This window comes from Mesoplodon bidens (assembly GCF_964165515.1).
Source record: "Mesoplodon bidens genome assembly, chromosome: 11".
Lineage (NCBI taxonomy): Eukaryota > Metazoa > Chordata > Mammalia > Artiodactyla > Ziphiidae > Mesoplodon > Mesoplodon bidens.
In genome coordinates this window covers 45,298,345-45,314,344 of record NC_138167.1, presented here as the reverse complement: position 1 = coordinate 45,314,344, position 16,000 = coordinate 45,298,345, and the positions used below count along the sequence as shown (strand labels likewise).

General features: G+C 45.8%; 1 protein-coding gene across 1 annotated transcript in view; it reads left to right on the top strand.

The window, feature by feature from the left end:
* The window catches only part of SCN8A (sodium voltage-gated channel alpha subunit 8), a gene marked incomplete at its 3' end in the record, with an annotated part of 175,754 nt that overhangs the window by 146,148 nt on the left and 13,606 nt on the right, over window positions 1-16,000 (top strand). Inside the window, exons 17-21 of the mRNA XM_081248591.1 lie at window positions 1,570-2,040; window positions 2,579-2,696; window positions 3,236-3,390; window positions 6,298-6,471; window positions 11,906-12,028. Of these exons, the coding sequence (XP_081104717.1) occupies window positions 1,570-2,040; window positions 2,579-2,696; window positions 3,236-3,390; window positions 6,298-6,471; window positions 11,906-12,028 (1,041 nt within the window). The remainder of the gene's footprint in view (window positions 1-1,569; window positions 2,041-2,578; window positions 2,697-3,235; window positions 3,391-6,297; window positions 6,472-11,905; window positions 12,029-16,000) is intronic.

Genomic DNA, 16,000 nt, shown 5'->3' with positions numbered 1-16,000 from the left:
TGAGCACATGACAGAATCCACTGTTATTTCTGCCTCTGATGACACCTTTCCCAGTTCCCCTTGGCTCAGTCCTTCTGCCCATGTAGTCTCTAGTAACCTATAAGTCTTTCTGATTTTTCTCTCCACTCCTAGTAAATATCTGATGTCTTTCATATGTCTGTCTTCTTAGCATTTCTATACCTGCATCTTTCTTCATAGTATTTCTGAGATCTGCCCCTTCCTTTCCATTTCTACATCCCATCTATTATTTCTAAAAGTGTGAGGAAGACCACCTTCATCACAATCACCTGAGTCTCACTCATTAAAAAAAGCCAAGTCCCAGGCCTTACATCAGATCTACTGAATCAGAATCTTTCAGGTGAGGCCAAGGAAATGCTTGTTTTTAACAAGCATCCCACCCCAGGAGATTCTTCTGCATGCGGAGGTTTGAGGTTACTATAGCCTAATCAGACCCTCATCAATTCATGCAAGCAACAGCCTCCTAATTCCTAGTCCCCCATAACGCGCCCCCACCCCCGACCCTTGTATGTAGCTAGTAGGAATGACTTTCTCAAATCTCTGTCATCATCTGTGACTCCTTTGCTCAAGGACCAGTAGTGAATCCAGTTAAATAAAATTCAAATCTTTCAGCCTGGCCTTCAAAGCCTTCTGCAACTGACCCCCATTTTACCGACCATATTCCTTTGTAATTCTGCAAATGGCCGCAGTCGTCCTAATACATATAGTTCATATATTGTTTCCATCTCTCCCACTCTGCACATATGATTATCTCCACCGAGAAACTATGCCTTATTCTTCTTCAGAAGTGTGACAAAGTAAGGGCCAAGTGTAAATCAAGAAGTGAACATCTCTCCCACTTTTCAAAAGTAAATCTTAATAAAAATAATTAATTTAATGCCCAATGTGGTGAAATAGGGGAAAAAGCAACATAAATAAAGCTCGTTTCTGATGGCTTGACACTTCGATATATGATAGAACACAAAAGTCACCATCACTGTCTTGCTAGAGCTACTTAATTTTGATAAATGTTAGGAAAACAAAGAAAATTAATTCTTAAAATAGGGTGACATCAAATATATTTCAGTTCCACCTTCTAGATTTGTGGTAGGAGAGTCTGGCTCTCCAAGCCTAATTTTTCTCTAACCTGGGTCCTCCAGGACATCTGCTGTGCATGAACACATGGCATCTATGCATTCTTTGATCCTCCCCAATAATCCATGCCCACCTTTTTGTTTTTATTTTTGGGGAATTTTCTCCCAAAATGGATACAGCCTTTGCTTTCTTGGATTATAAGAAAAGCAGTATGTTTTGAAGTACATATATATGTATATAACACTACAAAAGAACCAAGAAAAGGGGTACTAAACTCCTTGTATGACAACCAAAACCAAACAAAATGCCCACCTGGTGACATTTAAAACACTACGTGGGTCAAATGAAACACAACAGAAACTCTGGAGTCTTTCACATAAGTCTGTGGGCTCCCAGTTTACAACTCTAGTTTAGTGGATGCCTTTACCCGATACCCTTCTACATTCACTCTCCTTTTTCCTAATGCTCCTGGTCCAGGTGCTGAACCTGTTTCTGGCCTTGCTCCTGAGCTCCTTCAGTGCTGACAACTTGGCAGCCACAGATGATGACGGGGAAATGAACAACCTACAAATCTCAGTGATCCGGATCAAGAAGGGCGTGGCTTGGATCAAACTGAAAGTGCGCGCCTTCATGCAGGCCCACTTCAAGCAGCGCGAGGCCGATGAGGTGAAACCTCTGGACGAGCTGTACGAAAAGAAGGCCAACTGTATCGCCAACCACACTGGCGCCGACATCCACCGGAACGGTGACCTCCAGAAGAATGGCAACGGCACAACCAGCGGCATCGGCAGCAGCGTGGAGAAGTACATCATCGATGAGGACCACATGTCCTTCATCAACAACCCCAACCTGACCGTGAGGGTGCCCATCGCGGTAGGCGAGTCTGATTTTGAGAACCTCAACACCGAGGACGTTAGCAGCGAGTCGGATCCTGAAGGCAGCAAAGATGTAAGGTCCTAGCCTAGAAACCGGTCTTGATCCTGTGTGAGAACAAACGACTCTGTCAGCCCCAAGGCATTGGTTCAGCTGTGGGTCTGGCAGAGAGAGGCTGGCAGAGCCCACTCTCAACTTTGAGAACCAACCCTACCCACCCCCCATCATTATTCTAGATGAGCCAGATTCCTGAGGTGTTCCCACATCTGTCTCCATTGCTTCTGGATCATCTGGATCCAGAGGCTGGAGAAAACCGTCCAGTACTTCCCTGCCATTAATCTGTCTGAGCTGTATTACTGAGACCAATCTATAGCCCACCTTCTGCTTAGGGTAGCTCACTGTCATCTGTGAGTGGGCTTTAATGTTGTACCCCATCCTGACAGAAGTTTTGAGGGCGCTGTGGTAATTATTTGCCTGTGATGAACTGGGTGATCATGGATTTGTAACAAGAATTGTAGCCGGTACATCATCTGTACCAAGGGAGCGTAGTAGTCAGTGTAGAGTGGACATGTTGCTGCAGTGTTGCTTCTCTCCCTTTTCCTTGTATATCTAGAAACTGGATGACACTAGCTCCTCTGAAGGCAGCACCATTGATATCAAACCAGAAGTAGAAGAAGTCCCTGTGGAACAGCCTGAGGAATACTTGGATCCAGATGCCTGTTTCACAGAAGGTGAAAGGGGGCCAGGAGAGGGGGTGGCATGTAGCACTTGCACTGCTCACAGACACATCTCTGCCAGGGTCAGTGGTTGGCTGGGGAGGGGGGCTCAGTGGCTATCTTCAGGAACTTTGTTCCCCGCCTCATCATTCTGAGGGAGGTTGATACCGTTTTCCCTATTTGATTCTTAGCTATCACAAGTTTTTACTCTCAGGCTTTTCTTTGTCCTTTTTTCTTGACATCAGCCCAAAATTTCCATTAGAAAGGCCTCTTCTGTCATGGCTGTGTCTGCCTCTTGACTACCCTTTTCTCCTCCCTCTCACTGCTTCTTTATAGGACATCTTCCCAACGCCAGAGGGCCTTGCCCTGGTAGCCTGGCAGCATAGCCTCAGCCCTGCCACCCTCTCCACTTCTGAGTCAGACCTTCTGATTCAGCCACTGAACTCCTGGCTGTGTGGTGGGGCAGCACCTGGTGGGGCCTGGGAGAAGGAGGAGAGGGCACATCTGGGCGGGGCACGTCCCACAGTCTGACCTGCCTCTCCCGCTGGTGCCAGGTTGTGTCCAGAGGTTCAAGTGCTGCCAGGTCAACACTGAGGAAGGGCTGGGCAAGTCTTGGTGGATCCTGCGGAAAACCTGCTTTCTCATTGTGGAGCACAATTGGTTTGAGACCTTCATCATCTTCATGATTCTGCTCAGCAGTGGCGCCCTGGTGAGGTCCGGGGGAAAGAACCCTGGGGGATTGGCTGGGGAAGGGGAAGAGCAGGAACGACTGGGTGGGCCCAAGCCCAGTTTCTCTGAGAACACAGCCTGACTGTAGACCCAAGAATAATGACCTACTAAAGTGCTTCGAGCTGGTGTTTTGAGCCTTTGGGATTAGAATTCAAACTTGTCCCAATCTTCATCTTTAGACTTAGCACGATCCCTCTGAAGCCTAGGACCCCCTTTTCATCAGGAAGAGAATACAGATTACCAAGTATCTTCACTGCTTAGTTTGCCCCATTCAAAACAACTTTCTAAAATGAACTTCCCTTTCTCGCCTAATACCCTGAATCACTAGTTCTGGACTTTTCAGTTGCCCAGGATAGGAGGGAGGTGGTACCCCTCCACCCCCTCTCCCCTCATACGCTGCTGGACTTGGAGAACCCGTGGCCTTAGCAGATATTAAGAGTCAGATCTCGGGTACAGAGGTCATTTATATTCACGTGGTTGTAAGTGCTTCTCATTAATCAGTGAGGCACACAGGGCCCCTCCTAGGACTAATTATCTTGGTGTTTACTTTCATTTTTTAGCAGGATTATAACTGAGGAGATCTGGACAGGGTCTGCTGTGAGGGAGCCGCTTCCTAGTTGAGTCGATTCGAAGACAGCAGGGACTAGAGACACAGCACATTTTCCTTCTTTTAATGAAGGGAAAAGTAAAGAATGCTGGATTTTGAAATGCTTTTTAAAGAAGGTGGGCACATTCATGGAGGTGTGGAATTAGAGCCTAATCTGGAAGCAAAAAATAACAAGAGAGAAGCCCCAAATATAGTGTTAAAGATCCCCCAGTGACTTGAGGAGTTTCTCTGACTTGTGAGGTAGGAGAATAGGAGAAGCCGAGACAGGAAGGGACATGAGGTGAAGAAGAGCCCGAGCGCGAAGAGGACGGTGAGCAGTGGGGAGTGCGGGGTGGTGAGGAATGCAGGAAAGCATCAGGACTAGGGCAGGAGGCAAAAAAGCCTCCATCCCTAGTGAAGGGGAGCCAGACCATCCTGCCTGCCCCTGGGCCGTTTATTGCACCAACAGGCATTCACTCAGCACCTCCTGAGGCCTGTGGAGGCCCAAAGATGACAGCGCAGGCCCTGCCCTTGAGAAAGGGAGGATCAGACTGAGGCCAGGGATTGAGGAAGGTCTTTTATTATTGTTGTCATCATTATTCTTCAAATATAGTAAATGAAAACCTACAATAAGAGAGGACATGCCTCACCCTTTGATTCTTCTCTTCCCCCGTCTCTACAAAAAAGAGTAGAAGCAGCAGTGAAACAAATGTATTGAACTTTCTTTACTGCTACCTGTGACAGTCTTTATTTGTCAAAGGTGAATAAAACGGGGGAGACTGGGCTCAGGACATGAAGACCCTGTGCAGTAGTAGCATGAGACTCAAGTCAAGTGAAGCCACAGCTAAAATGTCCAAGAAAAGACTAGAATGTGGTGGTGAGGAGATTTCAGAGGGGGATCAGAGCCCCCAGTGACAGGATGATCAGCCTCAGACAGCTCACATATGTTGGGTTCTAGGATGGATCTCTACAGGTGGAGCTAAGGGGAAACGTGACGTGGAAGCTATAGCTTTTCCACCGAGCGGAGAGGATTTATTTGTACCAGACCCTGAGGACTGTGGACCCATGATTTCTGTCCCCACTGCCCAGCAGTGAACCTGGATGTCCGTGTACCTCCATTTTGGAAGAAGAGTCTGCGGGCAGCCTGACTCTGTCCTTCCTTCTGGAACTGTTCAGAGCAGGCTCCACCACCACAGGGCACAGGACCTTTTGTCCACCTCCAGTTTTTTTTCTTCCATGCTTCAGGGATTTCCTCCCCCAGCACAGAGCTTCTGCAGTCCACTGCGCTGCACGCACGAGTGCTCAGACCTTCACATGACAAAGGCTCATCCCCTCATTTGGGAGCTCCAGAGAAAGAAAGGAGTGTTGAGATTCTCTTCACCTGGTGTCTTCCAGTCCTGTAACTCTCCACCTGTGTCTGTGGTGTCAGGGGCTGAAGGGAGAAAAAATTTTGTCCCATAAATATATAAAGTGGTAACAAGGATGTGGGGAAATTGGACCCCTCATCTACTGCTGGTGGGAATGTAAACTGGTCCGGCCTCTTTGGAAAACAGTTTGGCAATTCCTCAAAAAAATTAAACGTGGGTTACCAATGACCCAGCCATTCCACTCCTAGGTATATACCCAAGGGGAATAAAAACACGTCCACATGAAAACTTGTACACAAATGTTCATAGCAGCATCATTCACGATAGCCAAAAAGTAAAAACAACACAAATGTCCATCAAGTGATGAAGGATAAACAAAATGTTGGTATAGCCACAACTGGAACATTATTCATCAATAAAAAGAAAAATGAAGTGCTGAGGGCTGCTGCGACATGGATGAACTTTGAAAATATTATTCTAAGTTAAAGAAGCCAGTCGCAAAGGACTGCATATTATATGATTCCATTTATACGAAATGTCCAGAAGGAGTAGACCTGTGGAGATAGAAGATAGCTGAGTGGTTGCCAGGCCTAGGGGGAGATCGGGAGACTAGAGGGTGACAGCTCTCTAGCTGTGTGGAGTTTCTTTGGGGGGTAATGAAAATATTCTAAAATTGTGGTGATGGATGTACGACTCTGAATTGTATTAATAGCTATGGCATTGTACACTTTAAATAGCTGAATTGTGAGGTATGTGAATTACATCTCAAGAACACTTTTTTAAAGAGAAAAGCCATGTGTAGCAAGGGATAGAGAGAAAGAGACAGGGAGCTGGTGACGGGCCACCGCAGGTGGGAGGGCTGCCGAGGGGGGCAGTACCTCCGTGTTGCTTGTTTCCCTTTAGGCACTATAGGCAGCTGCTGCCTCTCTTCCAGGCCTTCGAGGACATCTACATTGAGCAGAGAAAGACCATTCGCACCATCCTGGAGTACGCTGACAAAGTCTTCACCTATATCTTCATCCTGGAGATGTTGCTCAAGTGGATAGCCTATGGCTTCGTCAAGTTCTTCACCAATGCCTGGTGCTGGCTGGACTTCCTCATCGTGGCTGTACGTGTCCTGCTTTCTACTTCCCACCCATGCCAGCAGGAAAGCAAAAACAGGGACTGTCCTTCCTCTAATGGCTGGAGTTGCCTGGGGCCCAGGGTATAGGACAAGATGTAGATGGAGCACTACAGCTCCTTTTGGAGCACTCAGATCGTAACTTTGGGAAGGGACTCTGAAGTCCTGCATTTGCTCCAGGGACTAACTCAGCAGCTCTTTACTCTGGTGGTTTGGCCTAGAAGTTTCAGAGATTAGGATTGGGAAGAAACATTGGTGTCAGAGCCTTGTTATTAGGCTGGGAACAGGAAGATTCTATCCCCAAGCCAGTGTGATGTCCTCCTCCTGCTGCCAGGAGAGGGCTTAGAGGACGAGGTGGGTGCTGCTGGGACAGAGGCGGTGGTGGGATATAAGTAGACTCTCCTGCTGACCGTCCCCGGGGACACTCCCATCCACCTCGAGTCTTCATACCAGACTCATCTGAACAAGTCAGACTGTCAGGGCGAGGAGGAGTCACCCCGAAACAAACCCCCCCTCTTCCCACACATCGCCGTTTCCACAGAGGTGATCAAACTCTTAACAAATCCTTTCTCCTCCAGGTTTTGAGACCATCTCCACAGCTCGGCGGCCTTCACCTGCCATGTTATTTTTCAGGGTGGAAGCTGCATCACCTGAAACTATTTCTCACCCCACCACAACTTGTTCCTTATTGGGTTTTCTAACCATGATGAGTGTTTCTTATTCTGCCTAATCACTAAAGCTTTTTTTCTTTCAGCCAAATCAGCATTTGAATGGGAATGAATGGGAATTTCAGGAGCAGGGCCTATGGAAACTTCACTTCCTTCTGAGGGCTGAGAAGTGCCAAGAAAGTGGAGTGTTTGGCAGCTGGGTTGATACATTTAGAATATGAGTTTCATTGGCTGTATGGTGAACTACGTGTAGAGTGCCTCCGGGATCTAGCATAGAGCAGCAAGGAAGTAACAGGCACCTGGCGTTCTGCTCTGTTCATGCACTCCTTTCCCAACACAGCATCTGCAACTTCCATGGTTTAATGACTCCTTCCAGGAGCTGTCACTATGCTCCTATCTACATTCCCCATTTCAAAAAGCAAGCCTTTGGGAAGATCCCTAAATGAAGTGAGGAGGTCACTGTCTGCCGTCCGAGTGAACCGGAGAGCTACCGCCCCAGAGTTGCCAGCAAGAGAGCCTCCTAGCCAGAGGTTTCAGCAACCTTAGATGGAAGGGACTCTACCTCCCACAGATGGAAAGCTTGAGTTCTAGGAGCTAAGGAATGGGCTTGGGATAAGGCCCAGAGTACTAAAGTGACACTGGGCCAGCTTGCTTTCTACAGAACAGGGGAAGTGCTCTGGAGTCTTCGTTTCACTGTAACTCCTCAGGACCACTTAGAATCAGGTGGGACACCCGTGGGAATCCTAGAAGCCCCTCATCTTCTGGACCTTCCAAGAACTCGGGTAGATACATCCACTTCCACACTTCCAACAGCCCTAGGAAAGCTGTGATTCAGAAACAGATCTTCCCTACCATGACCTGCCTCCTGTTCACCCTAACCTCTACTACTCTATTCCTCTTCTCTCTGGGGTGGGCAACCCCAGAATTTGTGAGTATCAATCAAGTATCCCACATGCCTCTGGTACCCAAATAAGCTGCTAAAAGCATTAACGATTCTGCATGTCACCATTTATTTATTTAGCAAATATTTTTAGTACTTTTTATACTAGGTGGCAGGGAAACAAAAAACATGAGAAAGGCATGTAGCCAACTGACAATAATCCTTAAATCCCCCTAGCTTTGGGGAGTTGCTGGATTCTTACATTGCCATGAGACCTGACACTGGCTCCTGAGAATACCTCTGGACCAGTAACTAGTAGACAGACATAAATGAAATACCATTCTCCGTGTGGAATTGTCCCAGAAGCCATAGGGAGTCACGGGACAGGCAGGCGTAGTCCCGGCCCCTGGGAAGCTCACACTGGCTTGCAGGGCCACTCTGACCTGATTCCAGGCTACGGAAATCCAGCATTCCGGGAACAGGGCTTTCCCAGGACCTTCCTTCTGTTTTCTCTGGGACAGAGCGGTGCATTTATTCTTCATGTCTCATGTCTATTGAGCATCCGCAACACAAAGCCTCCTGCCAGGTATTGTGGGGGGATACAGAGAGTAGAAGACAAGGTCACTTCTCTCAAAGGACTGAAAAGATGGGACACGTACACAACCAGTGTGAAGCAGAGTGTGCTGGGGGCGGGGGGAGCCCCAGTCCATGCCGTGGCTGCACTGTTGGCCACTTTTGAGTTGTGGGTGGAGAATAAGGCTTAGACTGACACCTGGACATGTGGAACTGTCAGTGTTTGCTGTCCTTTTGGACAAAATGTCTAGTGCCTTTGGCGTCTTAGAACATCCAGCAGGTGTAAATTTTAGGTCCTAATTTTGGAGCATCTCTGAGACTCTCTTCCTCCCATTTCATCCACCGGTGACTTGATGTCTGAATCTGTTGCTCATCACCATGTTTGTTTCCCTAATGGATTTTCATTCTTCTTTGTTGCCCTTTATAGCTGCTCAGAGCACTTTTTAGGATCATGGGGATGATCTAGACAACTTCCAAGGTTAACTCTCTGTGTTTATAAGCCAGGTGAATTCCCAAACAGAGACAACATTTTCTTTTGCCCAGGTCCTTGGCTGAACTGGAGATCTTGTCCTGGAAAAGAATTTTGTCATCTTTTCCCAGGGAAATTTACCACATCAGATCCGGAGATTAGCCACATATCGGTTCCCGGGATGGGAAATTGCAGAGACCATTCACCTCATCCTGAATTCAGACTACTGAAACCATTCTCCATTTGAAAATGTTCACATCATTTTGAAAAAGCCACCCAGTGTCTCTCCCTTTTTTTCAATGCCTGAAGCCACAGATACCCTGGATTTTGACTTCCCCTCAACTCCTTTTTTTTTTTTTTTCAGGTTTGATTCTTTCCTTAATTCTAAACAATGTTCTGATTATGTCCAGTGAGAGTTTAACATGGAGACTCAGCAGATTATAAAATTGCTCCTAACTGTTCAGGAATAACCCAGATAGGATGCTTGCTGATCCTGTCTTGGGTGATCTTGGCCAGATTGGTGAGTTGAGCAGCAGACTATCTCTCAGCACCATTTAGAGCCAGCCTCTGAATGGGCATCTGTACCTCCTCCACCCTTCCCCCCACTTTAGGTAGGCCTATTTATTATCAGATAAATTACGCACCGCCCCCCGCCCCGAGAAGAACTTGGGTTGTCTTGTCTTGTATGAAACTTAGTTTTTTGCAGTCTTTACCTGGCATAGTTTCACAGGATGAAGTTGACTCAGGTATTTTGAACTCATGTATTTGGTTGAGGTAACTTACTTTCAGATGTACCTATAGATTCTTTGGGGTTAAGAGTTGGCTGCACTTGGCAATAGTAGGCAAAAGACACCTCCATGTAGAGTCTTACTGTTAATGATGGACGCAGGGAAAATGATTGGTTGGTACTACTGTGTTCTAGATAAGGATTTTGAGGCCCTTGTTTTGAACAACTTGACCTCTGAGCCATCTACCCTTCAAAGAGCATGAGTAGCCTAATAGGGCAGCATTTAATTCCAGATTTGCTTTGGATACTGCCCAGGACTCTAGAGAAGAGACCTACGCTAATGGGTTATGAAGACAGGCATAGTTGAAGGTTCACAACCCTTTTAAAAACCGAAACCTTCGAGCCTGCTCACCCATGACCCTCACTAGGTCATTGACCTGCTACTTCTACCCCTGCCAGCCTGCTGCTTAATTACAAATATCTTCAGTTAAAGCAACTTTTTTTTTTTTTTTTTTACAGTTCAGAGATACGGAATCAAAGAAGTAAATCCCTCAGCTAGAGATAAAAAGCAACAAATGAAACTAAGTTATGGATTGTTGCTTTAAAATACCAGTTTAGGCCAAGCCGATCTGTAATCACCACTTCCCAGTAGAGGGAATTTAAGAATTGTTGATGGAAACATCTTAACCGATCCCAGAATTTGTGGTGCAATATAAAGGAAAGACTGCTCTAAGAAAGCCAGAGCCCCAACATTCTAACTAAAGGTATTTCAGGTCTGGTGCCCCCCTGAAGAGCTACATATCTCTCTCCGGTTAGGCCCAGGCAGCCCTAGGTATAGTTAAGGGTCGGTGTGGTAACTGTTCTGAGACCTCTGGTAGAATAAGGTGAGTTTGCCAGTGGAAGAGCAGGAAAGAATTGGACCGTGACTCTAGGCCTAGAGACCAGACTACTTCTCCCCAGCAACATACTCAACCCCAAATTGTTCAGATACCGTAATCCTCTATTGAGATTTTGCCATCCAACCTGCCAGTGAGGGAGGTGACCTATCCATGGGAGAAAGAGCTCTGGCCTGGGAATCAGGCATGTGAACCTTTAATCCTGGCTCCAGAACTGCCAGTGTGACACTGGGCAAATTCTTGTGTATGGGTCTCAATTTCCTCATCTATAAATAAAGAATTATTCCAAGAACCCTTCCAGCTATTACTCTGATGATGAGAGTAATAGAAGATTGTCCTGGAAAGGACAGACCTGAGGCCAGTTCTTTTGGGGCTGTTCTGGAGAGAGAGAATGAGGATTATAAGGGAAAATATGGATTCAGTTGTCCAGACCCACCCAAGGTCTCGTGGCCATGAAGGAGTCATGGTTATAGTTAAAAGATGGAAGGATTGTTGCAGTTAAAAGTGAGAGAATCACTTAAGTGAGTTCCCATGGAGCCAAACCTCCATCCAGAAGTTTCTTCTTTTGGTCCTTTTCTTGTTGCGAACTGCAAAGTCAGCTGTGGTACTTACTGAATACGTTTCCTTGTTGATGTAGTAACGCATCCAATTTTCAAATGGTCTCTTGTCAACCAGGAGTAAGAGAGCTTGTCCCTGTTGGAAATCCATGGTGAATGAGCTGAGGAGGGGGCAGCCTGTGTGGAGTGTGTGTATTTATCTGTATTCTTTTCCATAGGTACCATTAAATTTGTCTGGCTTAATTTAATGGGAACTTCTGGGACCTGCAGAGACTATAAAGGGCGAGGGTAAGGTTTTTGTCATCTGTTCAGGCTCCTCTCCTTCCAATGGAACTTCCTCATTCTCCCTCTCCCTTCAGCCTCTTCCCTTTGCCAACTTGTATGTCTGTTCTACTGCCCTCTCTCCGCGTTCTCTTCCCTTTGTGTTTTTTCTTCTGCCTCTCAACCACCTTTCCTTCCAGGTCGTTTGAGTCCAAGTTGAAGTAGGCAGCTGGTGTTACCCACTTCCTCTTCCTGGGGGCGGGGGCCCAATCTGTATAATCAGTGCTAGGGGCTTTATTCTAACACTCTGGAACCTCTGTTTTCTTTCTTTTTTTTTTTTTTCTTTTGTTTCCTTTTTTTGTTTTTGTTTTTCTCTTCTGTTTCCGTGTAGGTCTCTTTAGTCAGCCTTATAGCTAATGCCCTGGGCTACTCGGAACTAGGTGCCATAAAGTCCCTTAGGACCCTAAGAGCTTTGAGACCCTTAAGAGCCTTGTCACGATTTGAAGGGATGAGGGTAAGATACTGAGAGCAGCTGATCCTTCTGCATGCCAGTGGAAACCGTCTAAGCATGCTAGAACTGATCACGTGGTGGAAAGATCATTCCCACACGAACTCTGGATGCAGCTGCTGACTTGACCCTCCACTCTTTCTCCCCCGCACCTGCCCCAAGGGCAGTCGCGTTTAGCTGCCTCATCACATTAATACTGGCCCCACCCCCAACGACATGCCATCGCAGATCATGTTAACATTGGCTATTCTCATCTGGCCTGGCTTACCTGTAGCACTTGGGGCGGCTTTCTGGGCTGTTGATTTAATAGGGAGAATCACCAGGTGCAAAGAAGGGGAATTGTCACCCACAGACCCCCTGAAAAGCAGAGGCCGCAGGCAGGGAGAGTGCAGTGTAGGGGCGTCAGCCAGGTGAGGACTGCGGCCTTGGAGTCACTGAGAAAGCGGCCGAGAAGGGGCTTGAAGACGGGATGGCAGGCCTGGAACTGGGGATGGAGCGGAATTCGGCATGGCCCTGGGGAAAGAGATGCTTTTCTTTCTGTTCTGATTCCTCTCATTGCACCTTGTTGTTCTCAGCCCAGTCCCGTAAGGACTGGCAGCCTCTGTCTGATAGCAAAGCTTTCCTCCTCACCCCCCACCCCTCTGCCCACGCTATATGGTCCCCTGTCCTAACACTGTCAAAATAACAACCGGGTACGATGCTAGATGACTATCAGCTAGTGCTCCTGAGATTTCTCAGCACCTGCTCTTCCTGCTTTGGCGACAACTCCACCCACATCCAAACGGTGCACGGTGCTGTCACCGTGCCAACTACAGAAACAAGGCTCCCTCTTTTGGTGCCTGTTTGCCATCTCTCTTGATTTAAAAAAACTGTGTGTGTGTGCACATGTGCGGGCGCGAGCGTGTGCGCGCGCACACACACACACACACAGACATGCAAGTCTGTAAAATCAAATGGACCACTGGCTTTTGGTGGTAATGGTTGTCCTGTGGTAATCAGAGAGGTCTGTTATACTTAACGAGACCAAGAAAACTCATTTTAATTCAGATGTTGAATACATGCAGGAGAGCAAACCAGAGGATACGTTTTTAAACGTGCAAATATCAGAATGTAGGAGTAAAAATTAAACTGTTGTGGTAGTCCACGTGAGGCAAGACTGCTCAGAGAAGCTAGGTACCAGGACAGTGCTGCTTCATTCAGTCCTCATCTGTGGGTTCCTGGCCACTGTTTCGTGAAGCCACCCACATCTGTACAGGAAGACGAAAGTTTCACTGGGACTTGGGAATTTTATTAGTTTAGTTTATCCAGACAAATGCTTTCTGCAAGAAATTTGCATTTCTCCCGTAGCACAGTCACAGTTTGGTTTACTAAACATAAGCTTTCTGCAGCCCACCTGAAACCATCTGCAGGATGGTTTCAAACCAGCAGCATAAATTTATTTTAATTTAAGAAACAAAACTTGGCATTCTAAGTCTTTCTCCCACAGGTAGGAGAGGTTTCAGAATGTGTGCAATCAGGCCATTGTTATGCTCGAGCTAAATGTAAGGGGAAATATATTGCAGAGGGCTCAGTGTTTTAGGGGGCCATGGTGTCACTGCAAACAGGATTAAAATGCTCTTCCCTCCCACCTTCCCACGTTTTTCAGAAAGGGTTAGTTAAATTTTTAAAATAAGTCATCCTAGTTTTGTTATAAAGTTGATAATCCGTTTTGGTGACTGAAAACTGAAGACAATAATTGCAACATTGTACCTAAACTCAGTAGCCTGTGATCCTCCACATGCCCCAGGAGGGGTCCTGGAACTCCTAAAAGGAGACTGGTAATACCCAAAGAAAGCCCCCAAAAAGATGCCCAACTGACACTGCTACTGACTTTCTCCATCTGGGTGCCCATTACTGCTGGTCCCAACCTGCGGCAGAGGCAGTCCTCCCTGACCAGCTGCCGCCAGTTGGCTCACGAGGAAATTACGTGAATTGTCTGAACACAGGAGTGCTTCTGGTGGCCACACCTCTTCCCTTTAGCTCCTCCTTCTTTCCTCACCTTTCCGGGACTCGCAGTTTCCATTCCCTCAAAACTTTTACTTGTCAACTTTCAAGTAGTTGAGGAGCCCAGGGGCCCGGAATGGGCGACCAGAAGAGCAGACACTTTTATTTGAAAAGAATTAGTAAAGGTTTTTTCAAGTGAGATAATAAGGGCAGGAACAAGTTTGAACCCAAAGCCGGGCTTTCAAACAGTAAACATTCAGTAAGGGAAACTCTGGTAAAGGATGTCACCTCCTTTGGTTGGCTTCAGTCAGCGACAGCACGGTTGGGCCGGAGGTGAAAACTCAGGACCCATTCCTTTCCTGCAGTTCCCCAGCCCTTCTGTGCAAGAATAACTGCAAGAAGGGAGGAGTGAATTTGCCCCAATAATAAACAGAATTAGGGACCTACGTTTTACTTGAACGTTACTCTTCTGCAGGGCCGTGTTTTTCATTTCTTGGTTTGGGTCCTTGTGTGTGCCAACACTTGCATAATCTAAGAGATTATCCCCTTAGAAAATTTTAAACAAAACATCTTTATGAACTGAATACCATCAATGCAGATGGGCTCAACTGTCACTGTGCTGCTCCGGTGAGAGGTTCAGACCTTTGCTTGAGAGGGAACATAAGGCCCTAGCCTGTCCTGGGACACTGACTTCAGTCTCTTCCTCAAACCAAAGACCAGAACGCTGAAACACTCATGCTGTCGGCAAAGGAATGGTTAATGTAGTTCTTTGCTTTTCTCTCCTCCATAGTAATCTTCATTTAAGGATTTTGCTGGGCTGTTAAATTTTTGAGGGTACAGAATAGTAATGCTGTGAAACATGCATGCATTTTTGTTGATTGTCAGTATATAGTTGTCCATTAAAGCCATGTTCCCTCTGCCAGATATTAAAAGCTATTTGACAGATTTTATAGTATTTAATGAGCAGTAATGTTCTAGGCATTATAGAGAAGACAAAAATGCTGAAAGAATTAGTACCCATTGGAATTTTTTCATCAAATGAGATTTGTATCAACTGCTAAATATAAACTTCCATTGCAAAAAGTAACTTTATAGGTTGCTAGATCCTAGCTTTGAGTAATATTTCTATACCTAACTTTTAGCAATAATGAATTTCATCATAATTAAAGGTGACACAGAATAACTTGAGTTATTAGGGAGCAGAAGAGGAGATCCACTTTATTATGTAACTATCCATGGAAACTTAAATTATCATTTATATATATGTCTACAGTGTAAGTGTTCAAAATAAGAAAGCATGGTTTCTTGCTTTTTGGTTGCTGAGAATATTAGCTAATGTTCACAACAAGGAAGAATTCTTAGTAAAGTTCATCAGCTGTTTACTGTTTTATTCATGAAATGAAGCTAAGAAGTTTTTCTTTGGTTATAATGAAAGTACATTTCATTATAAGTGGAAGTACATTTACATCTTACAAGTACATTGGATTTTATAGGATTTTTATGTCACATATATCAGAGAACGAGGCCCAGTAGATACATCTGTGTACTGATTCCTTTGAGCATATCTAGGAGTTTAAAAGTGCAAAGAGGTTTCTTAGTCAATTAGCTAATTATTCTTCCCTGCTGGAAATATTACCCCATATTTAACTGTAACACACAGACACTATGTAGGACAGGTTAGACTAGGTTAAGGTAGTCAGAAGAATTCCTAGAGGAGGTATACTCTGAATTGATACAAAAAGCAAGGTTTCTAGGTTTCACATCTTTTGGGGCCAACTTCTGTATTGCACACTTGTGATGGTCTAATAGAAGGTCATGCTCTCTCACCTGAGCTCTGCTGCAAAATGCTGTCACATAGACTTGAGCTTTTGAAACTTTACATAACCTACTCTCTTAACTTTTGAGAAATTATTCCATTTGTGGGTCATCTTCCTTTTGCCTATTCTTTTGCACATTTCATTGCCTTGAAGTACTCCCATCAAAGGGTAAGCAACT